Source organism: Enhydra lutris, unplaced genomic scaffold (genome assembly GCF_002288905.1).
Source record: "Enhydra lutris kenyoni isolate GAN:26980312 unplaced genomic scaffold, ASM228890v2 scaffoldscaffold39, whole genome shotgun sequence".
Lineage (NCBI taxonomy): Eukaryota > Metazoa > Chordata > Mammalia > Carnivora > Mustelidae > Enhydra > Enhydra lutris.
The window spans coordinates 14,745,320-14,772,151 of record NW_019154123.1 but is presented as its reverse complement, the minus strand read 5'-3'; the positions used below and the strand labels follow the sequence as shown (position 1 = coordinate 14,772,151).

Sequence of the window (26,832 nt, the reverse complement as noted above, 5' to 3'; positions counted from 1 at the left end):
CTCCCTGAAATGTCAAAAAGTACGATTGGCAGTATGGTTTTATCAGTTTATATAGTTAACAGCATTTTGACATCTTTGAACTTAAGAAAAGCTTCCTGATCTCTTCAACTTGAGTTCTAACAGATAGTAGAAGGGTTTTATAAGATTCGGTATTTTAATAACTGAACTGAATTTCACAAAGTAAATTATAATTACAATAAGCCTTATTAAGGAGTGACGGAGGATCAGCCTTGATATAAGCTAGAATTAAAAGTATTTTTTGAAGTGCAGGTTTTGTCGTTTGAAGCTAAAGTGAATGGAATTAAGGTAACAAGTGTAAAAATTAAGTCCCTATTAACTTTTGTTGTAGTCAAACCATGTGGAATTGTTTTTGTGGATGAAAAGTGGTCAGGTATCAGCAGTTAAAAGTCATTCAGCCTCCTAGAAATTCAGTCAGTTTTAATCTCCCCTATTTTTTGTTAATTCAGGGTTTTTCTTTACCTATACAAATCTAGGTTAGGTCCTACATTAAAGGATACTACCTTCTGAAATCCCATAGTACCTTATTCCCTGTTGTAAAACAAGCCATAATTACCATTCAGTTGCATTCTCTACTACATTGACTATGGCTTTTTTTTTTTTTTTTTTTTTTTAAGAAAAAGTCTTACTTGATGATGTTAATGTTGATTCTTCACCTAGATAATAAATTCTTGAGGTTAGGAGCCATGTCTTACCTTTTATAATTCTAACAGTACATATAGCAAGTGTCCTAGAAATATTTGCAGATTAATTGTCAAATAATTCTCATAGTGTTAATTCCAAATTGATACAAACAATGTTGTGAAGGGCTTTCACTTTAAAAATTCCTCTAAATAACATTTTTTCTGGTGCATTTTAACTAAAATTCTGTTTACATACAACTAGTTTTGGAAATGTTAATATATAAAACTTGGGGTATCAATGATGACAATTTTTCAGAATTCGAAATTATCTGGGCATGTGCTGAAATAACTATATTTTATTGGTACAGTGACCAATCTGCCAAAAATCTGATATATAGGGGCTTTATATGGATATCACCCATACAGTAATTACTGCCTAATGTACGGTGGACCTGGGTTCAAACAGTTCCTGTTTTTGGGTAAATTATCTCTAATGGTTAAAAAAGATCTGATCCAGCCACAGCATTTTTTGAGTCACTCTTGTTTTTATTTCGTTATACAAAAAGGGAAAGGTATCTTAAATGTCAGTATATTATTATTCACCATAATAACAAAGAATCATCAGACTCATGTATTTACCATAAGAACACTGTGTTTGTCATGTGAATTGCCTATTTCAGCCAGTACCACGTTGGCCTCTGTGCAGGCACAAACCCGTCAGCCATCTATGGTCTGTTAGCCTGACTCTCGCATCATGTGCCTCGTCCGGGGACATATTGTTCTCTACCCCATGTATAGTCAATTAAGGCATGATTGATGAACAGTTTTATTATTTTATTGTTGATGTTTCTAATAATTGTAATTGTGAAGAGAATCTTCTACTTTTTTTGAAATCTTTTAGTTTTCCTAGATGTAGTTTATGTTTAGTGAAGTTGTTCCCAGGCTGACAAATTTCATTTTGATTGTTTTCTTTTCATAAAGGCACCCCTCTTTATGCTGCTCATTTTCGCCCAGGACAGTATGTGGATGTCACAGCCAAAACGTAGGTCCACATAACAGGTTCTTTTCCTTTTGTTTTCCTTATATATTAAAACATAACAGAGTAAGTGAAATTATAGTCCTTCAAGTCTGTGACTAAAGATTAAGTAATCATTATTCTCGTTTGTAATTCTGCAATGTTACTGACTCTACTAGATTTTAAATTGCACTGAATTAGTTGTATGTGAACATCAAGTTACAGGTTTGAAACTGAGATGCATGCTTCTTGAAATGGGACTACGAGAAAGGTCACATTACTCAGGTTCTTTGTGCGTTGGGCCCACTTCTATTTTTAAGAGCAAAGGCTATCTACAGTTTGATGGTGAAATAAAAATGAACAGTGCTGTGGGGTTCTTTTGAGATTGTGTGATCTATAAATGCTGGTTCTTTCCAACTCTAGGAAACAGTTAAATTAGAAACATTTTATACTGTTTGTGATGGTTGTTTTTAAGGTCCCCCTAGGGTAACTATAAAACATTTTGTTAACTGTGTTAAGAGCCTACGAGAAGCAGGAAGAAGTAGTGTTACACCTTAAGCCTCTGGTGGCACGGTGTTATGTCTCAGTACTAGACAAGTGAGACAGTGAGACTTCATAAAAACAAAATATTTTTTCTCCTGAAACAAGGGTTTAATTTGGGAGAAATCAACACAGTTGTCACACAAATAGAAGTGCTGACTTTGAGTCATATTCAGACCGGGAGAAGAAGCAGTTTTTCAAAATTTGGTTAAGGTTACTTCACTATAGAATGAAGTAAACCGAGCCCTTACATTTGTTTATGTAGCAGTTGCTCAGTATATGTTAGTAGAATCTGCATGACTAGGCTAAACTAAACTCCAAATATCAGCTATCGGCTATTTCTGTTTCTTGTTCTGTCAACACAGATGATAATTTTACTTCTCTTGTGTGCCTTGATTTCCTCCTTTTTTGTCATTCGACAGGGTCTGTGGCCTGTGTAATTCTGACAGTGGCCCACATGTGCTCTGGGATAGTCTTACAATCACAGTAACTGAGCCAAAGAGCTTTTATCCAAGAAAACCAGAGCCAGCATTCATTTCTTTTTTTTTTTTTTTTTTTTTAAAGATTTTCATTTATTTGACAGAGCACAAGTAGGCAGAGAGGCAGGCAGAGAGAGAGAGGAGGAAGAGACAGGCTCCCTGCCGAGCAGAGAGCCCGATGTGAGGCTCGATCCCATGACCCTGGGATCATGACCTGAGCCGAAGGCAGAGGCTTTAACCACTGAGCCACCCAGGCACCCCAGATTTTGTTTTATTTTATTTGAGAGAGAGACAGTGAGAGAGAGCATGAGCGAGGAGAAGGTCAGAGAGAGAAGCAGACTCCCCGCGTAGCCGGGAGCCCGATGCGGGACTCGATCCCGGGACTCCAGGATCATGACCTGAGCTGAAGGCAGTCGTCCAACCAACTGAGCCACCCAGGCGTCCCCAGCATTCATTTCTTTAATGGAGTCAGTTAGCTGTACTTTATTTCCACACCATTATTGCCTACTTTCCAATATGAGCCATTGCAAACAGCCCTTACCTTTGATTAGCTGTTTAGAAATGGAGTCAGATAAATTGACAGTACAGTGTGTCTTCCTTTGAGAGAGATTATGGACTTCTCCCCCCTCCCTTTTTTTTCCTGCTTCCTGATTGTTGCAGACTCATCCCTCCTGACTGGGGCCTCTAAAATCACTTGGTCACTTTCCTTGTTCTGCCTTCCCTTGGCAAGAACTCAGAATATTAGAGCTGGAAAGCTTTGGTTTGGTTAGTTGGGGAGATGTGTATGTGTTGTGAATCAGATGATTTTACTTTTTAATTTCTGGATTGATTATTACATATAGTAAAGTACCTCAGTAATTCCATTAATTTACAGAGTTATTCATGTGTGATTTCCATTACATACTTTACAGATTATATGAGCTCTTCCGAGAATTCCTGCAAAGTCAGAGACCTTCGTTAGCAGATGCTTTGTGGTGGGATTTGTGACCAGCTTGAATTAGAGCCAAGCTTTTCAGATGCCTGTGTTCAGTAGATGTTTCATTTCAGATACTACTATTGGGTTTCTGGCTTCTTAAAAGTTATTTTTAAAACTTTAGCATTCTTCTTGAGAGTTTAAAGTGAAAAGGAAAGTTTTTTAGTTTTGTTTTAAGATCATGTACCTAGAAACCAAGTCTGTAAAGCCTGGTGCCAGCCTCGGGACTACGTAGCTGATAAGAGCTGGAAGAATAACTTCTGGAATTTAAAGAAGTTGCCATTCAATTCTGGAGAAGGGAGGACCTTCATTTGAGAAGATCTCACTGTTGTGTGGGCTGTAATACAGTATTCTGTTTGACTTCCACCGTGTGAAGTCAGGGGAGAGAGTTGACCCACACATGGCTGCGCTTTACTCTGGTGGGTGTGCCTTTATGTGTTAGTACCTGAGGCCAGATGACTTTGATTTTTTAAAAGATGAATGTTTCCAGTGACTCTTATAGCTGACATGGTGTTATGGCTTCAAGATGCCCATGTTTGTAAATATGTAGGACTCTTTGTCCTTCTCATGAGGATCTATTTTGAATTCTTCCCAGGGCAGCACTGGATCTTCAGTTCCATCCAGTCCTAGTTGCTGCTGCCTCTTCTGTTTGCCACTGACAGGTTGTGGGGAGCATACACATGCACCTGTTTGCTTTTCTTTTTTTCTTTTTAAATTGTCTCCTCTTCCCGATGCTTCCCATTTTAGAGAGTTAAATTTCTTCACTGCCAGTGAGAATGTTCTTTTCCTTATTGACTGTAAATGGAACCATCATCTTTTGGGAATAGATTCCAAGTACTCACTCTCCGTCCCTTACTGTGGCTCACTTACAGCCAACGATTTACTACTTTGTCCTCCATTTCCAGCCCCTGTTTCAAATGTTTTGAAATGTCTGCGTCCCATCTTCTTGATTATTAGTCCTGCTAGAAAAAGTTGTGCAGTGACATGGATAGGTCAGATGATGAGGGACATGGATTTACAGGCAGGAGCAGTGGTTGTCACACTTGAATAGCTTTCTGAACCACCCTCCCCACACACACACAGCCACGCATGCACATACATGTGCACACACACAGAGATCTTTTTTTTTCCCCCAGTAGATCAGGGGCAATACCTGATAATTTGCACTTCTAACAAGTGCCTAGGTGATACAGATGCTGCTAGTCCATGGACCACACTTTGAGAAACACTGGCCTGGTCAAGGCTCACCAGTGGAACTGCCTTTCCTGCCTACTCCTTTACCCAGCTTAGAATCCTAACCCCTTCCTTTCCCTAAACCTGTACTCAGATTATTACATTGAAACATCTGTTTTAAAGCAAGTAAATTTAATCAGCCCAGTTTCAAATAACAGTGTCAATAGAAGTAGGCCTATTTAGTACTCACATTTTAGTTAGCATAAAACTGAAAATTGGTCTCTTTACTAATCAGTTGGCTTCATCACCATCTTTCCATTAGAAAAGAAAAATGTCAAATCTCTAATTGAAAATCTTCATTTTTCCTCATACTGTAATAATTATATTTGTTAAATCTACACTTATATTTTGGGTAGTTCAAGTTTGTTTTTTGTTTTTTTTTTTTTACCTTATACCTTCAATTTTAATTGCTTGACTAAACATATTTTTGAAATAACTAATTTAAAACAAAATACTGTATAATTTAAGAAAATAAAATCTTAATAGAATATCTGCTTTGAGGGTAAAATTATCTGCATTTTTTTTAGAGTCACCAGTGACCAACAGTAGCAGCTTCTTGAGGTCTTCCCTAAAATTTTTAAATGTTTCTCTGTTATTAATTGCATTGGGAAATCTGCTTGCATTGAAAGATGCATTGTATTTACCTGTTCCACATTGGTTATAATTCATTATACAAATAAGTATTTACCAGTGTTACTTTGAAATGTGAGGTAAATACATATTTACCAGAGTTCATTTTAATTTTTACTTTTATTTTATTTTATTTTTAAAGAATTTATTTATTTGTTTGACAGAGAGAGATGACAGGTAGGCAGAGAGGCAGGCAGAGGGCGCGGGGGAAGCAGGCTCCCTGCAGAGCAGAGAGCCCGATTCAGGGCTCGATCCCAGGACCCTGAGATCATGACCTGAGCCGAAGGCAGAGACTTAACCCACTGAGCCACCCAGGCGCCCCTAATTTTTACTCCTATTTTGGAAATAGTTTTTTGTGCAGAGGGTTTGAGAATCTAAACTCAATTTAGATTAATGGGGAAAATGTTTACATCTAATATATAAAACCATTCTAGCAGAATAACTTTTTAGTTGCATTATGCTGTTAACAGCTAATAAAGCCCTATCTTCGAAATATCACAATTTTGTGTAATTCATTCTAAATACGATTTTAAGACTAGTGTGTATCATGATGTGTCCCTCACACCCTGCCCTAGCACCTTTTTAAAGTTTCTGTTCTTGTTCTGTAGTGGCAATTACATTCCAGCGTAAATTCTAATAGATGATGGTTCAGGGTCTAACTTGAACCACCTTTCTTTTACTCTTAGTTTTGAGGAAGAAATAGCTATGGATAATATGTAAATAGTGTGTGAGATGGGGTGTGACTGTTGATTCTGTCCTCAACATAGTCCATTGTTTTGAATCTTAATGGTGAATCTTAATGGTGCTTTTTGTAGGTTTTCTTAAAAAAGGAAAGAAATCAGGAAAGAATGAAAGAAAGAATAAACAAAAAACAGTAAAAATGCGCTCTGCTTTATTAGGGGGAAACAGTTAGGTCCTTGTCTGAAAGGACTTGAAGGACACCTATGGTGGTGATATCTCCGTAACAGTGGGCATGTGTGGTGCACTTTCCTGCCAGGTGTTTTATTAAGCTTCGAGTCAGGACAGTGGCATGCCTGAAGGATTTTTTTCTGGATGTCTGGAATTTATTTATTTATTCCCTTATTTATTTAAATTCTGAAGCCCACATTGAAGTCAGAAAAAGTTCATTCAACTACTTTTAAAAGATTCTTTCCTTTCTGGATAAAGGATAATCTAACAGTCTTGTCTCTAAGTCTGGGCTAATTAGAACAACCCATATAGGGGCACCTGGGTGGCTCAGTGGGCTAAGCCTCTGCCTTTGGCTCAGGTCATGAACCCAGGGTCCTGGGATTGAGCCCCAAGTCGGGCTCTCTGTTAAGCGGGGAGCCTGTTTCCCCCTCTCTCTTTGCCTGCTGCTCTGCCTACTTGTCATCTCTCTCTGTCAAATAAATAAAATCTTTTAAAAAAAAAAAGAAAGAACAACCCATATATTTTCAGACGTAATCTTATTACGTTAAAGTTGTCAGTGCTCTTTCAATTCTTACTGCCCTTTGGCCTCAAAATAGAAAAATAGGTGCTTACCTTGATAATGTTATCCCTGGTAGTAGAAATGAAAGGAGCAAGGGAGATCAGATGACTGGTAGAGCACCTTTGCACATTTACTGAGATTTGGTTAATTTGGGTTCTTTCGTTAAAATACCACATTATGTACAGAAATATGGTTGCCCATCAAAGTCTTAAAGTGATTAAAACACCAGGTGGATTTTTAAAAGAGCAAAAACTCATTGAGCTCTGTGCCCAGTCCTTCACGCTGTCAGAAACTTTCCCCACTAGCCCACTGTCCTTCTGTTTAGCAGATGTTTGCTCAAACTCTAGGAGGGGAAAACAAGGCATGTGCTGCCTTCAGGATACAGTTGCTGTTTGGCCCTATACATTTCCAATTTTATGTCATTTTTAATAAGTTACTTTATTTACTGTTATTGAAAGCAGTACATTTTTTAAGCATAGTAATGAAACAGTTTTCAAAATGAGTGACTAAACTGTAGAAGGAAATCATCTCTATAAAAAAAAATCCTTTTCAAATCAGTCAAAAGTGAATGTTTCAAGATAAAGGAGAGTTTGAAGGGTGGTGTTTTAGGGTTATATTTTGTTGTTTTTTGCTTTAAAGATTTGTATAGTAATCATTTATAATAGCCTTTTAACTCTATGAAATAACTTTTTTTTTTCCTAACAATCAGCAAAATTAAGGTCTAATTTAAGGCAGGGAATGGCTGAAAGCATGGGTTTTGCTTCTCAGTAGCTGTGTGACCTAGATAGCTTTATCAACTCTCTGTTGTCTCATTTTTAACATAAGAATAATTATAGCATCTACCTCATAGCCATGTTGTAAGGACTGAGTGAGATGATGCACAGAAAGCTATTAGGTCAGGGCCTGGCATGTATTAAATGCTCAGGAGTATTAGCTAGTATCACTGTTGTTGATATTATTGCTTATTAATTTGTTTCAGATTTTAAAAGGAAAAATCTTTTTGCAATAGGAAATATCTTTTAAAATGAAGAAAACACAAGTCATTAGGAATTATATTGTGGAATTTTCCAATATGTCTAGTTATTATGTTCTTAAGACTGACTTGTATAGCAAAGTTGTAGCTTTACAAGCACTCTAGGTAATTTTAAGATTGCATACTACCTGTTGCATCTAGAATTTACTGAGTAACGAGAATGCCTTTGAAATAGCTTCATGCCATTCCGACGTGCTGGACGTTTTTCCTATTGTTGCTCTATTCTGTTTCCGAAGAGGCAGTATGACCTGGGTTGAAAGCATGACCAGATGCTTCCATTTACCAGGGATCTGTCCTTGGGTAAGTGGCTTAACATGTCTGAGTGTAGATTTCATTGTCTTTACCATGGGACATGCATGGGAGCATGTGGTTTCTAAGATTCCTTTTGTTCCAAAAAATTATTTATGAAAAATAATCCCTCAGTTTTCCAAGTGGTATAACTTATCTATATTCATGAAGAAGAAGTAAGACATAACAGTAGATTCAACAATACACAGCAATATGGTCTTCTGGTCAATTGAAGAAAGTGGTATGGCTAACGACCTGCAGAAGATTGTTACGTCCTTCCGTTATAAAATTAGTTATTTGAGATTTCTTTTTTGAGAAGTTCGCATTGAACTTAGGACATCAAGTATGGTTTTCTGGGTTTATTTAGGACAGCGGGGAAATGCTTCCTTTTTTAAGAGGACTCAGAGGAATCACTGCACATTTGGCTCTTTGTACTGTTGAATAAGCTAGATTTGAAGTTGGGAGGCTATAAGCAATGCACTCTTAGCATTCACTTGTTGATAAAAATGTTCCCAGATAAATTGATGGGAGGTTTATGGTTTTCAGACAGAAACAATGGCAATGTACATTTCAGGTCATGCTGTCACAAACTCATCCTAGAAAGTAACAGAAGTAACAGCTATATAGTTATTTCATGCCAGCTTTTAACAAAATGTGATAGAGCACAAAGCAACTGAAAAATTCCCCATGCCTTAACTTGTGGGCTCAGGAGCCGTACATCACTGATTAAATAGGTTTAGACACACTGAATTGGTAGAAATTGACTCCCAGAGTTTACAGGGGTCTTCAGAAATACTTTATCCTTGGAATGTGTGGAGATGAAAGTAGGTAGATAATCTCTATCTCCATGAGTTTGTTGAAATGAGAAGCTGTAATTAAAGATTAAAATGTTTGTGCCTTAGTAGTTTATCATAAATTAAAAGCTAATCTTGATGGAGATAGTGAATTAGCTCATAGGGCCTTTTATATGCATGTGATTTATTTTAGTAAAAATTGTCCTTTTTTGTTTACTAAAAAATTTTTTTTAATTGAAAGCTTTTGGGTGTTTGAATCTAAAACATAGCAAAGTAATGTTAAATTATATCCAACAAGAAATTCTTTTGATTATTGATTTGTACTTTATGCCTTTATATTCCACATTACTTTTTCACAAGGAGAGATACCATCTTACTCTAATCAGTTCTCAGTCATTCAACTTCATAAAGAAGCATCTCAGTCATGATTTTGACCAGAACCTGTTGTGAATCTCCATGTCCCTGTATTCGTACATAATGTTTAACCATAGAGAAGCTGGCTTTAAACCAATGATTTCTTCATCTTCCACCCTCACCTCCATAAAAATATGGCCTGATCTTGGGGCATCCTTAGAGAAGTCAAGAGTCCTCTCTTCCATTTAGTACCACTCAGTTAACTGGTTCTCTGAGGGATTATGTACAAGTGAGTTAAACTTTTTATAGCTTTAAATCAGCTAAAGAGAGAACATGAAAGCTTAATTTAGAAATGGTTCTGATATAAAAACCTCTACTTACAGTATGGGTTTTGATTCCTTTTAATAAAGAAAATCAAGTATTTTGTAGCCCATGCGACACTTGATAACAAACACTTTCGATTCTGTTTTCATGGTTAAAAGTAGAAGGACAGTGCAGTGAGATGGGTGTATGAAGCTGAGGGAACAGAATGAGCAAGACAGGAAAGAGAGTGGCGTACTTAGGGATTCACGGAGTAATCTGCTACCGTGAGGATTCATGATGGGCGGTGTCTGAAAGGTTGACTGGACCCAGTTATAAAAGGCCTTATATGCCCCAAGCTAAAGAAGTCACTGTGAACCACTTAAGGTTATGGTTTAGTTTGCTTTTATTTTTTGTTGTTGCTATTTTGCTTTTTAAAGCAGGGGACAGCTTGTGTGAAAAGACTGTTGTCTTGGGAATGTCACTCTAGTGACTATGAAGGAGGATAGCTCGGGTCATGATCTCAGGGTCCTGGGATCGAGCCCCACATCGGGCTCTCTGCTCAGCAGGGAGCCTGTTTCCCTTCTCTCTCTCTCTGCCTGCCTCTCTGCCTACTTGTGATCTCTGTCTGTCAAATAAATAAATAAAATCTTAAAAAAAAATAATCCATTGGAGTTGCAGAGGAGGGAAATAGATGAAACAGAATAGGCCTTGAGTTGATAATGTTTGACCCTGGGTAATGGGGTACATAGGGATTCACTGTACTAGTCTCTCTGCTTTTCAGTATGTTTTAAAATTTTCCATAATAAAACAGTATTTTAATAAAACTCTTTGGATTTGGGAATTAAGGGGGCACAGTTTGCTTTCCAAAGTGGAGAAAGAGGGATACCAAAGAGAGAGAGATAAAAAAAGCCCATGTTCAGGAAAAGCCTCAGTGATGAGAATTTGGGGGGAAGTTCTCCAGTGACTCAGAATGAATCAAGTTGAGAGCACTCTTCACCTTTGGACATTTTGTTTTACGCCCTATAGAAATATATCTAGAATCATGGTGTCAAGGGCACTTTCCCACAAAGTGGGGAAATACATGATGGGTTTGTATTAAAACCTGTGTTTCTGCTGGTAGACATTTGTGCTTTTGACGTAGTATACCAAGGGAATGAAACTCACATAGCAATAATTTCTAGAGATTTCTAGAATGTAGTGGGAAACATTAAATTACTCATTTTCTTCTGTGAGATACTTAGGACTGTCATACCTCTGAGCCCCTCCTCCCCTTTTCTTAATACCATCTTAAATTTTACAAAAGCATGCCCATTCACAACATTTGGAAACTATAGGACAAAATAAAGGAAACTAATTATCTTTCTTCCTAAGACACAGCTGTAGCCAATAACAAAATAACTCTGACTTTTCTAGATTGGGCACAAGGGTTAAACAAAAAACCCTTTCTAAGCTTAAAGTGTACTAAGGAAAAATGGACTGAGAAACAAGGACAGTAGTCTCCTAAATTTAAATAGGATCTCTGAGTTTTTTAATGAATTTTTGGTTTATCAAGTATAAATCCTCTAAATATATTTCGTGTTTTCTTAAATTTCTGATCTGTCTCACTAAATATGGAACTTCTCACACTGTGTTCCTTCTGACTTGAATTTTCCTTTATTTGATTTTTTTCTGTTAACTAAAAACTGCAGCATAAAAGGGGTAGAGGAAATAAAGCATGTGTGCTATGTGCTGTGTATCATTGTTCTATAAAGGTTTTCTTTTATGTGACCTATGAAAACCTTGTATTTGAAATGTGCCTGGGTAGGCTAAGTATAGATCAGTTCTCTTCTTGGCTTTTGTTTTGTTTTGTTTTGTTCTTAAGTTGGGTGACAACTGAGAGAACTAGTAGAATAGATACCTGAACCACCCATGGAGCAACAGGTGCACTCTATTCTCCATAGTCTGAATTAAGCCAGTAATTTGTCATGTCATTTGCATTTATCCTTTCGTTTAAAGGTTATTTATTGAAGAGGTTCCCATTGTACACAGTATAACAACATGATGCATTCTAGAGCTAGATTGAAAAACAGTCTGTAATTAGCTCACAGATAATTAGCACTTTCAGGATGCCACTTTCATCTTACAAGCATTTACTCTTAAAATGAGCTAAAATATCTTCTGTAATTTACCTGGCATTTGTTTTATTGGTGCACATACTAGCACTCTTTCTTTTTAAGTGAATCGATGAATCAGTTTGAGAACTCAGAAGGTACCAGCAAACTTTCTACCAAGAATGGCCAGTGTTAGAATGCGGTATTTTAAAAAACATGTTCAGTTTAGGTTAGTGTTACCAGTCCCCTCTTTTTATCTTTAAAGTGTTAATTTGCCAGACAATATCTGTAGGCTAAAATGACTTTATAGGTATTTCTTCTTTATTTTTAAATTGCCAAGCTTTTTATTTTTCAAATATGTTCTAAAATTCAGCATTAACTAGAAATATTTAAGTTTCTAAAGCAAACTTTCAGTAAAATATTTGTTATCAAAGTTTCTGTTTTTAGATGTTAATGTCCTTGCACACTTTATAGTGGGTTTTTCATTTAATATGTGTTAAGTGCTGTTTTAGCTCTTTGACTAGGAATAAACATTATTTTGATTTTTTGAGGCAAAGCAGAATTATGTGCACATCATAAGTGATGAGTTCAGTTAAGTACTGTGAAGAAAATGATGTAAACTACGTTTAAATTATCCATATATAAGTTACTTTTGACATGCAGTTTGATAATCTGCTGTTAGGTTCTGCACATAGTTTCCATTGTTTTTATGCTGAATTCTTAATTTATTTAAAAGTTATTTGTGTGGGCTTACTTTAATCCATTACTCTCTGATAATTTATTAAATGCTTAACAAAGTCCTTATGGAAATAACATGGTTTTTATTATCTTATGCTTTGGGTCCTTTTTGCTAGTGGCCTGCACATGCAGTGTCTTAAAATAGTCAGCTTTGTTAGAGTTAGGGAACACGACATTAAATATAGGTTGACATCAGGGCACCTGGGTGGCTCAGTTGTGAAGCGTTTGCCTTTGGCTCAGATCATGATCCAGAATCCTGGGAATGAGTCCTGCATCGAGCTCCTTATTCAGGGGGGAGCTGCTTCTCTCTCTTCCACTCCCTCTGCTTGTGTTCCTTCTCTCAGTGTCTCTCTCTGTCAAATAAATAAATAAAATCTTAAAGAAATAAAAATAGGTTGACATATTATCTAGTGAAATGTGAAGAAGGTGTTAAAGAGTATAAAAATATGTCCAGTATAGTATTGCAATTTATTCTAGCTATTTTGTTGTATCTTCATATTGATATATTTGACAGAGACAAATTTTAATAATTCCCGACTTATATTTTCAGCTTTCTACCTGCATCGCAGAATGCTTCTCTGCAATTTCAAATCTGCAATTCTCTGCCATTTCAAATTCTCCAGATTTCAAATCTGAAATTTGAAAATAGAGTTGTTTCATTTAAAAATTGAAATTCTAGATTTTTAAGAAATTGCTTGTCTCTGATTCTGTTCCTCTGTGAGTTTCCTATTCCAACCTTGAGACCAAGATGTTTCTGTTATCGTATAAAAGTAAAATTTGTCCAGCATTAGGGCATTATTATTGTTTTATTTATTGTTATATTATCTACTGCCACTTAACACATGACCCCAAAACATAACAGCTTAAAATAATGAACGGTTATTATCTCACAGTTTCCGTGGTCAGGAGTCCCAGTACAACTTAGCTGAGTACCTGTGGCACATAGTCTCCCACAAGGGTTACAGTCAGGCCATCAGTCAAGGCTGCAGTCATCCCGGTTCAGCTTGGGGAGCACTGCCTCCAAGCTCACTAATGTGGCCTTTGGCAAGCCTCAGGACTACAGTCATTGGCTGGAGACATCTTTACCAATGACTCTCCATGGGAAATGACAGTTGACTTCCTTCAGAGCCTCGAGGGAAGACTGTGCCAAGTTGGAACCCATGGTCTCTTTCTAACCCAGTGTCAGAAGTGACATCTTATCATTTTGCCATCGTTTATTCCTTAGACATGAGTTTCTAGTTCCACGCAGACTCCACAAGAGGTGATTACACAAGGGCATGAATACCAGGAGATGGAGCTCTTAGTGATTTCCTGCCCCAGAGCTTATGAGTACTTGGGAATTTCTAAAAATTTACCACTTTTACTGTGTTGTTTCACAGGATTATGATGATAAAACTCCCTGTTCAGAAAGAACTCCCTTTGCTTAACTTGTTCTTGTCTCATCATCTTGAATTAATCATCTTATATGGAATGAGGCTCCAGGAAGGGGTACAAACTAGGGCACAGATAAATGTTCATTTGCAGTTTTTCTTGCATAGCTTTTCATAGGTATTTAGATAAGCAGCATTGTTAAAACTCTAAGGTACTATTAAGAAAATGCACAATTAGGAATACTCTATACTCTGTTTATTATATAAATTCTAATGTTTATCTTGTTCAGCATTGGTAAAGGTTTTCAAGGTGTCATGAAAAGATGGGGATTTAAAGGCCAGCCTGCTACTCATGGTCAAACAAAAACTCACAGGAGACCTGGAGCTATTTCAACTGGTGTAAGTATAACTTAGCGTTCCCCTTTTTAATGCTGAATATTCAGCTTCTATGCAGAGAGTGCTTTAGTCTGTCCTTGGGGTCAGGTCACATTATTTTAATCTGACTCCAGGTGGGTCACAGTAGTTGTCACATGTTTATGGGTCCTGGCCTCACTTACTTTCCAGAACCAGACTTGAATCATTTAGTAATAACCCCCATACTTAACAACCAGTATTCTCGGTACTTTCCTGCATACTTTCTCACTTCCATCTCAGCCTCCCATCCTACCCTTCGAAGTTGGATTAGAATGTCCTTCTATCTGCCCCACCAGTTCCTTCACAAATTCATTTATGCGTCAACACAGTTGGGAAGGATTGTCAAGGACAGTATCATGGTACAAGGGAAGAGTAATAGAGAAGAAATGTAGAAACAGTAAGAGCACAGAAAATGGAGAAGGATTTTTGTATTCTGAAATAGTTTTCTGTAAGTTGTAGGATTGAATGGAAAAGTAAATATATTGATAATGGGGGCAAGTTTCTCACTACTAGGAAAGGATATTCAGGTATGAAAAGGAGGGAAATTAGAACAAACCCTATAGTGTTGAATTCAGATTGAATGTATCCATGTACATTTACTCTATGTGTATATAAAGAAAGAGAAATAGATATAGATAGGTATGTGTGTATATATTTATTCCTTAGCTCACCCTACTGAAAGAACCTAAAAGCGAAAGTATTCTATAGCAGCAAGCCACATCTAGAGCCTAGATCTTGGTTTCTAAATATCATTTGCCCACTGAAAGAACTTGGGCTCATTGGTGAAATGGCCAGTTTCTTGTATGGGGCAGGAGTATAAGATGAACCCAAAATAGCTTGTTCAAGAAAGTAAGGAATCTGATTTACAGCTTGGTAACTATAGTTAATAATGCTGTAGTATGTATTTAAAGGTTGCTAAGAGAATGGATCTTAAAAGTTCTCATCACAAGAAAGGTTTTTTGTAAGTATGTACGATATTGGGCGTTAACTAGACTTACTGTGACCATTTCACAACATATGCAAATATTGAATCATTACTTTGTACATCATAACCTAATATAATGCTGTAGATCAATCAGACCTCAGTAAAAAAAATACTTCCTTTAGAAATTAAAATAAGAAAGAAAGGAACTGCTTTAAAAATGATGGCACATGAAAAGGACATAGCAGCCATCTAAAATGAGCTCCCACTTAAAAAGCTTGGAATAGTTCAATCTGAAAATGTAAAAAATAACAGAAAATGGAATAAAATTAGAATTGATGATCTCACACTGGTATAGATGAATAAAGTGAATGGTTAGGTTAATAAATGGGAAAAAAGGGACTGCTCTTCTTTGCAGTATAATATTAGCAAATAAATGTAGAAGGAATGATAGAATTAGAATTTCACTTTTGACAGCCATTGTAGGAATAATTGATTCAGCCAGGAATTATCAGTGGATGCTGAAACAAGTGGTGAAAACTTGATGGAGATAAGTTATATACAGAGTCCCTAAAACAACTCATCAATTAGTTACAAAGGGGAAAGATAAAAGCCTTAGAGTGGATTAACCTAGTGAATACAAAAGGAACAAAAAAGAACATATCATAATTTCTATGGTGATTCCAGCCAGAAATGCATCACCTGAAATAGATTATGGGAAAACAAATAATTGGCTACAAAATAATCAGCTTCAGAAATGTCAAGATTATGAAGGACAAAGACTGAGGACCTGCTCCAGATTTGAGGAGACTAAAGAGACATGACAACAAATTACAGTGTAGAGTTCTGAAGTGGATCCTGGACTTGGGAGCATTATTGGGGCAAAATTTAGAACGTGGACTACAGATTAAATAATAATTATTTTTTAGTTTTGTAACTGTACTGTGGTTATATGAGAGAGTTTTCTTGTTCTTAAGAAATACACACTGAAATACTTGCAGGTAAAGGAGCATCATGTCTGCCATCAGATTTTAGATCGTAAGGGGAGGGTGTGCATACATAGAAGTAGAGGGAATGATAGAGCAAATGGGGCAAGATTTAAACACTTGGTGAGTTTGGGTAAAAGTTTGAGAGTTTTTTGTATTTTACAACTTCTTTATGAATGTGAAATTATGCAGTTATAAATTATATGAAAATAAGTTATAAAAATTAGATCATAGATGTAAATTTAAGAGCTAAACTATAAAAGTCTTTTAAGAAGACGCAGGAGTAACTCTATGACCTTGGGTTAGGCAAAGCCTGAGATAGGACGCCAAAAATACAAGTAACAGAAGAAAATACAGATAACTTAGGCTTCATCAAAATTTAAACTTTTCTGTTGCAAACAGTACAATCAAGAAAATGAAAGACAGCTCACAGGATGGAAGAAAATATTTGCAAATCATATATCTGCTAAAATTTATAATCCAGAATATGAAAATATAACCCAATTCAGGGCACCTGGGTGGCTGAGTTGGTTAAGCAACCAACTCTTGATTTTGGCTCAGGTCATGATCTCAAGGTCCTGAGATTGAGCTCCGCATTGGCCTCCACACTCCGTGAAGAGTCTGCTTGAGATTTTCTCTCTCTCTCCCTTCCCCTCCCCCTGCTCCTACACATGGGCATATGTGCTCTCCCCCTCCTTCTCTCTCTCTCTCAAATAAGTCTTTAAAAAAAGAAAAAGATAACCCAATTTAATCCAAAGGATTTGAATAGGTGTTTTTCCATAGAAGATATATAAATGGCCAATTAGCATATGAAGAAATGCTTACCATCTTTAGCCATTAGGGAAAAGCAAATCAAAACCACAGTAAGATAGCACTTCAACTCATACTGGGATGGTTAGAAATAAAAAGATAGATGGATAGTAACAAATGTTTGCAAGGATGTGGAAAAATTGGAACCCTCATACATTGTTGATAGGAACATGGAAATAACAGCTGCTTTGGAAAAGTTTGACAGTTGCTAAAGATGTTAAGTGTAAAGTTACCATACCAGTTAGCAATTCCACTCCTAGGTGTATGCCCAGAAGAAGTGAAAACATGCCCAAAACACTTGTGCGTGCATAGCAGTATTATTCAAAATAGCCCAAAAAATAGAAGCAAGCCAGATGTTCATAAATTGATGAATAGATAATTAAAATATGGCAAATTCAGACAATAATATTTAGCAATATAGTAGAGTGGAGTATTGATATGTGCTGCAACATGGATGAACCTTGAAAACAGTCACAGAATATATATTGTATGATTCCGTTTACATGAACTAGCCATCCTAGCCAAATCTGTGAAGATGAAAGTAGATGAGTGGTTGCACAGAGCTGGGGGGAATTGGAGGGAGTGACTACTAATGGATTTGGAATTTCTGTTCCAAATCCAAATCTTCCCCAGGTTCCAGTTGCAGCAAGCTAATATTAAATGAAAATAAAATAAAATTCAATTTCCACTTGTTAATAGTGCTGGCAGAGCCCATTGAAATTGCCAAGCAGTCTTAGTTGTTCAGTCACATTTATATTTAAAATGAGAAGCAGGCTCCCTGCTGATCAGAGAGCACAATGCAGGACTCAATCCCAGGACCCTGACATCATGACCTGAGCCAAAGGCAGAATATGACTAAGCCACTCAGGCGCCCCAAGGGTGTACTATTAATGAGAATGTAAATTTAATGGGGGAGGACAGAGTCCTTTTTTAGTAATGTAATGTTAAGCAAGGTGTACCAATCCAGAGTGCATTTGTAGAATGAGTAAGAGTGATACTTAGTCTATAACACACAGAACTGTCCTTTAATCTGAGTTGGTTAACAACTCTCATACTATGGCAGGCTATTTCCACTGGGCATTTTGCCTGTTGATATCAGAGCAGTGATAAAGAAGGGTTTATATTCCAGGAATTCATGTATCATGAGAAGCTTTCCCATTTTAGATGTAATTCAAATACTTTAGATACAGTATTATCTATTATCAAAGCCAAAATCAGAGAGACAATGTGGAGCTGTTTGATTTATGTGAATCAGAGACAACCAGAGCTGGACAAACAAACCAAATATTCTTATAACTAACTGTCCTTTAATCATTCTGGGGAAGGAAAGTCACAAAAGCGGGGTGGAAGAGTAGGCCTGTCCCACCAGCAGGGGTATAGATGGAGTCCGTTAAGTCAGTTAATGCAGATTAGTGAAAACAGACCAGGCTGTCAGGTTTGTTCTTTGAGTGGTGGCATGACATGTGTTTACATTCTATAATTTTTCTTTTCTACTTCTCAACCAGTATTAGTGAAGTTGCTACTCTTTGGTTAACTGAGTTTTTCTCCTACATCCATTTCTTAGCCTGTATTTATTTTGTTGCTCTAATCTAATTTAGAAAGGAAATCCTCTGGGGTAATTGTGTCTAAATCCTCATTTAGTTCCTTACTGGGGCCTAGCAGAATGAGGACAAAGTAAAACATTTTAATAATTCCTCTCTCACTTTGCATTTCAGTTTGATCAGTGCTATTGGAAATTGAGAGTACTTAAAAGTACTAATTTTGGTTTTCTTATGTAGGATGTTGCCAGAGTCTGGCCTGGAACTAAAATGCCTGGACAAATGGGAAACAAAGATAGGACAGCATTTGGACTGAAAGTAAGTTTCTGAAGTGGCTCTGTTGTAGGAATAGTCCAATACCTGAATGTCAAGGCACCAGAGGATGTACCACGTCTTTTTCTGCATAGGATCATTCTAATACCTGAGAGAGGGTGTGTGTGTGTGTGTGTGTGTGTGTGTGTGTGTGTGTGTGTGTATGTATGTCTTGTACCCATAATCATGGTAGTGTGTTATTTAACACCCAAGCTGTAGAATGTATGGTCATTGAAAAAGTTAGTCATCTACTGTTTGATCTGGAAGATTTGCATAAGAAGATGATGCGTGAGAAAAGTTGGATTCTAGAGCATTGTGTGTAATACTGTCCTTTTATAAAAGAATGAACAAAAGCTCCCTCCATATATATGTTACTGTGCCGTTATGTAAGCACAGAGAAAAGTGGAATTCCATGCCAGAGTATTTTGCATTATATGTCGAATGTGGGTGGATAGAAGTAGATGTGGAGGAGGAGGAGAGAGGGAGACCATCAAAATAGGAGAGAAAAGGTAGTACTGAAGAAAGGGTTGTCGTATATACCCATCTTCTACAATAACTATATATATTTAAGGTGGGGGGTTAAATTCAGTCCCTACTAATTTGAGGAATTTGACAACTAATATTTATATATACACATATATGTTTCAAAGTATAAAAAGTACAAAGAAAATATCTCCTCATAAAAACAATACCCAAAGATAAACACAGTTAACATTTTGGTGCATGTTCTTCCAGATTCTATGTATTCTTATATACATTTTATTTATAAATTTTGACCAGCAGGGTTTTTTAAATTTTATGTAATTAAATCTAAGATTTTTTTTCCCTTCTAAATATATCTATGAGATCACCATTTGTATCTGTTTGTGTGTATTTTCTGTGCATGTGTGTGTGTTTCATGTGTGTACATGTGCAATATTTCAATTTCCATAGTATTTAACATTTAGCCATTAGTAGCTGTGAACGTGGTCAGACTTGATTTTCCTTCCACATGAGTTCTTTCACTACCATATCTTGACCATTCTCCCCCATTTATATAAGCTTTTTTTCCACATGAAAGGCCACCCACATGAGGGCCATCTGCTCAGCACACTTATTTTGAAAATTAGACCTAGAAAGGTTGTGGCTTCCCCAGTTTCAAGTTGGAGCAAGCTAGTATTAAATAAACATAAAATAAAATCGAATTTCCACTTGTTAATGGTGCCAACAGAGTCCATTAAAATAGCCAAGCAATCTTGATTGTTCAGTCACATTTATATTTAAAATGAGAGTTTGTGGGGTGCCTGGGTGGTGCAGTTAAGCATCTGACTCTTAATTTCAGCTCAGGTCATGATCTCAGGATCCTGGGTCAAGCCCCACATCCAGCTCTGTGCTCAGCATGGAGTCTCCTTGAGATTTCTCTCTCCCTCTCCTTGCTTGTGCAGGCTCTCTCTCTCGTTCTCTCTCTCTCTCTCTCTCTAGAATAAACAAATCTTTAAAATGAGTATTTGCTACCACTTCCATAAGTCATATCTGTTACAATCCTATATTACAATATTTTGTACATTCAACATTTTGAAGTGCTAATATAATTATTACTTCATAGGCTACTTATAGCCTCGGCTTTTAGTAGCATATCACTTGTTTTAATACAAGTATATTCTCAAATTTTTAACTCTTAAAATTTTATTTCATTTCTTTAGGTATGGAGAATAAACACAAAGCACAATATAATCTATGTAAATGGCTCTGTACCTGGACATAAAAATTGCTTAGTAAAGGTATGTATGTAAACCATCTTTATTTTCCATTGTTTGGGTACATGAATGTGTGCCATAAATTCTCCTTTGACCCATAAATATGGCTTGAAAATAAGTGGCTGTTTCAACACATTATCTAAGTTGAATTTTTTTCCACTTTTCAGTAGCACCTAAGTGAAAAAATGTACAAAATAGCCAAAACCTAGGTTTATAAAATCATGAACCTGCACAAAGGGTAGGACCAATAAATAGAGGCTCTTTAGAAATACAAAAAGGATATTAGGATAACTGTTGTCAAAATATCAGTATCCTTCCAAAAAAGAACTTTTACTTTTTTACAGAGTACTCTGACACAAGCACTGGATGTACATGAAATGGAAATTCAATGAGAGAGTCAACAAGATAGATGATAAAAGGCACCTGGCTGGCTCAGTTGAAAGAGTAGGTGACTCTTGATTTTTGAGATTGAGCCCCACATTGGGTATAGAGATTACTAAAAGAAAACGTAAAATGAAACTTTTTTTTAAAAAAAAGGAAGGTGGTAAAAGACATTTTAAGGAGAAATTTATCAGTATTATTATTATTATTATTATTGTAACTAACATTGCTCTGATTATACTTTTTAGTGTTTTAAAAATATATACGTTTTATGTTCAAAAGTAAGTAAAAGAAGAAAACAGATGTATAGGAAAATTTTGAAGGAAAAAACTCTTGCACTCTCACAGACATATGTCTATCACATAGAATAGAAAATAAATATTCTGCCTGGGATTTTGGCCAACATAATACAACATTAGAAATTACTTTTGAATTTTGAATCTTCCATTCTGAAAATAAGTTTATAGTGGAAGTGATACCAGCTAGTCCCAGAAATGTATTCTTTATTAATTTTCCAACACTAAGAACAAAAATACGCTAAAACTTTAACCTCAGATTTTCAGATTGGGTCTTTATGTATTCTTTTCATTTCTTAGATTAGATTCCATTAGTAGCATAAAGTATGATACTTGTTTTAATCTTACAGTAATTAAAATTCCCTTTCTGCAATTAACTTTTTGACTGGATTACTCTCATTTTTCTTAGGGAAAAAATAATTCTTTTGAATTCTTACAGCTTTTTTTTTTTTTTTTACTTTGCATGTTTTTAGATTTAATTAGGTTTCCAGTCTCCAAAGTGACATAGTCAGAAACACAATGTTAGGTTGTCAAGATTGGCAGGTTGTCACTGTACTTCTTAGAACATTTTGGCTTTATAATTAAATGTATCCCTCCACATTCCACGTTTATTGTATGTTTATATATATATTGTGTATACAGTATATATATACACAATATATAATGTAAATAAATTGTTATATAGATTTAATGACCGAATTAATAAAAAAGAGGGAAATTATTTTTTCCATAATAAAATTATACTGTATAGCAGATCCATTTTTAAATTCTGACAAAAGGTTGTTGGTCTCCCTTCTCTCCCCATTTTACCGCATACCACGTTCTAGGCTGGCATTCCAGCTGCACCTTACTGCTACTGTGACTTCTCAGGTACACCTCAGCATTTTCTTGGATGCCAGTCAGTTGTCTTGAAAAACCATAATATGTGCAGTGATATTCTGACTGGTTTGTTAGAAAGAGTTTATAGTCAACAACATTTAGTACTCTTCCACCTACATCAACCAAAAATTGCCTCCAAAAACTCAGCTCTCTGAAAGGATGATGACTTATCATTACTGAAGACATTCAGAAGATACATCAAAAGGCAATCCCATAAGAGGAATCCAAATATATTTCAAGAAGCTAGCATAGTGGTGCCTGGGTGGCTCAGTTGGTTAAGCATCTGCCTTCAGCTCAGGTCATGATCCCAGGACCCAGGGATGGAGCCCCACATCGGCATGCCTGCTTCTCTCTCTCCCCTCCCATTCCTTGTGCACTCTTGTGCACGTGAACGTGTGCTTGCTCGCTTGCTCACTCTCTCAAATAAAAAAAAAAAAATCTTAAAAAAAAAAAAACTAGCATCAAAGAGTGTCTAGTCCATTTTGAACTGTTAACCACTAATGAATGTATTTGCAAGAAACATTATTTTGATTAAAAAAAAAAAAAACTCATTTTGAAAAAAAATCTTTGACATATAATGTCTAAGTAAGTATCTTCTGTAACCTTACACAAATGTCTGTCCCAAACATTAAGGTATGGGTTTGGTGGGTGTTTCGTAGGCTTGTGTTTTAAATGTCAGAAGTGTGATGCACTTTTTTAAAATATTCACCCCACTTTTTCTATTCTAGGTGATTCCATAGCAAGTAAAAAAGCCCCCTTGGCCATGGGGATTGAGGTATATCCTAGTGGACAGGCAGCATCTTTAACATTCTCTCATTCCATAAGAGCTTTAGCACCCCTCCCCCACCACCCCACGGAGTATGGGGCTACCAATGCCTTTTTTTATTCTAAAGTTAGCAAAGACAGTCTTAAGGATGACCAACCTGTTTAATCAATGTAAGCATTTTTGTTGTTGTTTGGATTCACCAAATGTATTAAGAGAGCCTAAAGAACTTGTTTTCAACATTACATAGTATATGTTATTATTATTTGTGTATGCTTATTCCTATCCCCTAATTTAAAATTTGAGTTTATTCCAGATTTCCTGGGTGTGTGTGTGTGTGTGTGTGTGTGTGTGGTACCCCTCACCTTTCCTCAGAGGATTTGAACTGGTTTGCCAATATACAGAAATATTTAAAAAATGAGCTGGAGAGTTGAGGGAGTTTTGGTGAAGGCAAGGAAATAATGAAGCCAGAGGTTAGATTAAGTGCACAAAAATACATACTATCGAGTCTTACACATTTGTTAAAGATGGGTTGCAAGCTTTTGGCTCTTAGCCTTAGAGCCACCAAAACAAAAGAGATTTAAATAAAATGTCATCGTATATATTTCAAATCAATGAATGTTTAGTACTATAGCATTTACAATTAGAATATATATAAGCAGTGCTTGTATCTGAAGTGTTCTCAGGAAGGTAGGTCTATCAAAATGTAAAAGCAACTGAGAATTTGCTACGTAGATCATTTATGACTGAATTTTCACATTTATCAAATTAGCACGCAGTTTTGCTGGTTTTGTTGTTCATTTGCTTGGGTTTTATCTTCAGTTCTAAATTCTGAGACAGTTTATTTTTTTAAGATTTTATTTATTTGTCAGAGAGACACAGAGAACACAAGCAGGGGGAGCAGCAGACAGAGGGAGAAGCAGGCTCCCCTCTGAGCAAGGAGCCAGATGTGGGACTCAATCCCAAGACCTTGGGATCATGATTTGAGCCAATGGTAGCCGTTTAACCGACTGAGCCACCCAGGCATCCCTAGATTTTGAAACAGTTTAGATTGATAAAAGAATAGGATTTTTTTTCCCCTCAAGTTAAAGTTCAACCCGAGATTAGTGAATTGGAAAAAAAATTAAATGAGTTTATTTTCTTCTGGGCAACTTACTGAAAATTTCTTGGAACAATTTTAATGAGAGAGATTAAAGTAGATGTTTTTCTGTACTTAGCTGTTCCTAGCAGCTGTGTACTTATTTCAACCAGATTATTCATTTCTTATTGCCAAAATGATTATACCTTATTTTACTCTGTGTGTCTAATTACATGTAATTTTTTTTATTTCTCTCTGAATGAAAGCTGTAGAATGAGTCAGAAGCTTTAAAGAATCCAATAATGTTTTCCAAAAATAAAGCCCAACATTTCAGGTCATATCAATATCTGAACTGTTCCTTGGTTTGTGAATTCACAGATATAATTAGCATATTTTTAGAATATAAAGAGTTAATAGAGGTAATATAAAGACTTGTGGATTAATTATTATTGTTTTTGCTAAATTCTGTTTTGTCCTTATCGTGTCAATGATAATGGTGCTTGTTAAATGTAAACTTATTTCCTTAATAAAACTTGGTATTTTTGGTTATGTGCCCTTTGACTTAAGACTAACAAAAATACAAGATAAAAGTTATTTTTTAACCTCGACTCAAAAAGAATCTATGATAGAAAATAAAAAAATAAAAATATGTAATAGGAGTAGATAATAAAAATCAGGAAATAGGTAGTAATAACTTTTAGGTACGTAGTTTGGATATAATTGATATCTAAGTAGTAATTATAAAATATAATTTATCCTGGGCAATTCTAGAGATTTATAAGTTATGGATAAGATGTAAATTAATAATCAATAATTTTATTATGAGTAGATGATTAACTTGAAGAAGGCTGTATTTCTGTCATTGGATTAATTAAATTTATTGGAATAAAAAGAATACATTTGAGTTCCTTTTACTTCATGTAATAGTTCCTTTTACTTCATATAACAGTTGTGTTATTCTCATTAGAAAATGTAGGGACAGGGACACCTGGGTGGCTCAGTTGGTTAAGCAGCTGCCTTCGGCTCAGGTCATGATCCCAGCGTCCTGGGATCGAGTTCCACATCGGGCTCCTTGCTCATCAGGGAGCCTGCTTCTCCCTCTGCCTCTGCCTGCCATTCTGTCTGCCTGTGCTTGCTCTCTCTCCCTCTCTCTCTGACAAATAAATAAATAAAATCTTTAAAAAATAAAAAAAATAAAAATAAAAATAAAAAAAAAAGAAAATGTAGGGACAGATATTCTCTAATTCTTAATAATTAAACAGACCTTTTCTTTTACCTTAATATCTTTAACTTAATTGATAATACTTAATAATAAGATCTTTGTCTCCTTCCCCACAGATCAGAGATTCCAATCTGCCTGCATATAAGGACTTCTGTAAAAATCTACCATTTCCTACATATTTTCCTGATGGAGATGAAGAAGAACTACCAGAAGATTTGTATGATGAAAATGTGTGTCAGCCCAGTGCACCTTCTATTACATTTACCTAACCTCGTTGGATGTGGCAGAACCTTAACATATTTTATGAGTTTTGATGAGTCAGAACAGTAATATAACCAGGAAATATGTTTTCCTTTCTCACAATACCATATTTGTCGTATTTGTCAGGGGCATAAATACATCATCATTCATCACCCAAACTAAATTATGTTTAAAAAAGTTACCACGTTAAACAGATCAGTTAAGTAGATTGAATATGCCAAATTTAAGTGGACTGGCAGTTTGCATATGAGCAGAATCTTTGTGATTTGTGAGGTTCGTTTCTTTTTTTTTACTGCATATTTCAGGTTATCTTAAGATACCTCTAAATTGAACTTCTTTTACTAAAGATTTGTCTGTCTTTGTGAAGGAGTGGTGATGGAACAGTGGCAAACCATTTGGAAGTTATGGTATAACCTGTTCACAAAAAGAAACCATTTCTTAAAATTCATTGTTATCATTCTTACACTTTCAGAGCCCTTAAAATAGAAAGAAAGATTGTTATTTAAATTACAGAAATATGTATGTCATAAAGGCTTAATGAAGGAAAAACAATAAAATGATAAATTTTGGATCCTATTTATACTTCTGTTGGGAGGGATGTTTTTTAGTTTGATTGCTCAGCTGTAGATAGGTTTAATCATTTTTCCTGATACCTTCCCAGAGGATTTGAAATGGCCTGGGATTATACATTCAACAAACTTGTAAATCACCTATTTCTGAAAATGCTAATGGCCCCTGGGTTTTCCTTCATTATATGAAATTAAAATGTGTTCGCTAATAGTTACTTTAAGCCAAATAATCAAGCTTAACAATGCAAGTATAAGCAGGCCTCATTGAACTGGATTTCCTCTGTACCAGATTCCTGAGGACTCAGAATCCAACTTAACTCCAGATGTTTTCTGAGATTTGATTCATATGGTCACCCAAGAGACTTACTAATCATACTGTTAGATCTCCATATGATTTCATGATAACTAACGTATTTGTTCTTGAAAGATCCAACACTATTTTTTTTTTTGCTTAGATTACATTTCTCTCATTCTTGATTTTAAATCCAAATGCAGCCATATCTTTTTTTAAGTTTTCATTTGTTGTTCACCTAATTCCATTAAGATTTATTGCAAATGACAGGAAATCCATACAATAAAAAAGTAAATAAAGAGGAAACACCAAGGATAATATAAATCAGAATAGGTGGGAAGGGGCACCTGATTGGTTCAGTCAGGTGAGTGTCGGACTCTTGGTTTTGGCTGAGGCGATCTCAGGTTTGTCGGATTGATCGAGC

General features: G+C 35.9%; 1 protein-coding gene across 2 annotated transcripts in view; it reads left to right on the top strand.

Moving 5' to 3' along the window:
- The window catches only part of LOC111155142 (mitochondrial ribosomal protein L3), a 40,023-nt gene extending 13,911 nt beyond the window's left edge, over window positions 1-26,112 (top strand). Inside the window, exons 6-11 of one of the 2 annotated variants that reach the window (XR_002641121.1) lie at window positions 1,623-1,683; window positions 14,240-14,348; window positions 18,860-18,937; window positions 20,614-20,691; window positions 21,012-21,111; window positions 25,403-25,461. Coding sequence is in view for 1 of the 2 variants with exons in the window: in XM_022515214.1 (XP_022370922.1) it covers window positions 1,623-1,683; window positions 14,240-14,348; window positions 18,860-18,937; window positions 20,614-20,691; window positions 25,403-25,555 (479 nt within the window). In the remaining variant the exon portion in view is untranslated. Of the gene's footprint in view, window positions 1-1,622; window positions 1,684-14,239; window positions 14,349-18,859; window positions 18,938-20,613; window positions 20,692-21,011; window positions 21,112-25,402 lie in introns of both variants that reach the window. The other variant, XM_022515214.1, reaches the window with a different exon arrangement.
- The last annotated feature ends 720 nt before the right edge of the window (window positions 26,113-26,832 follow it).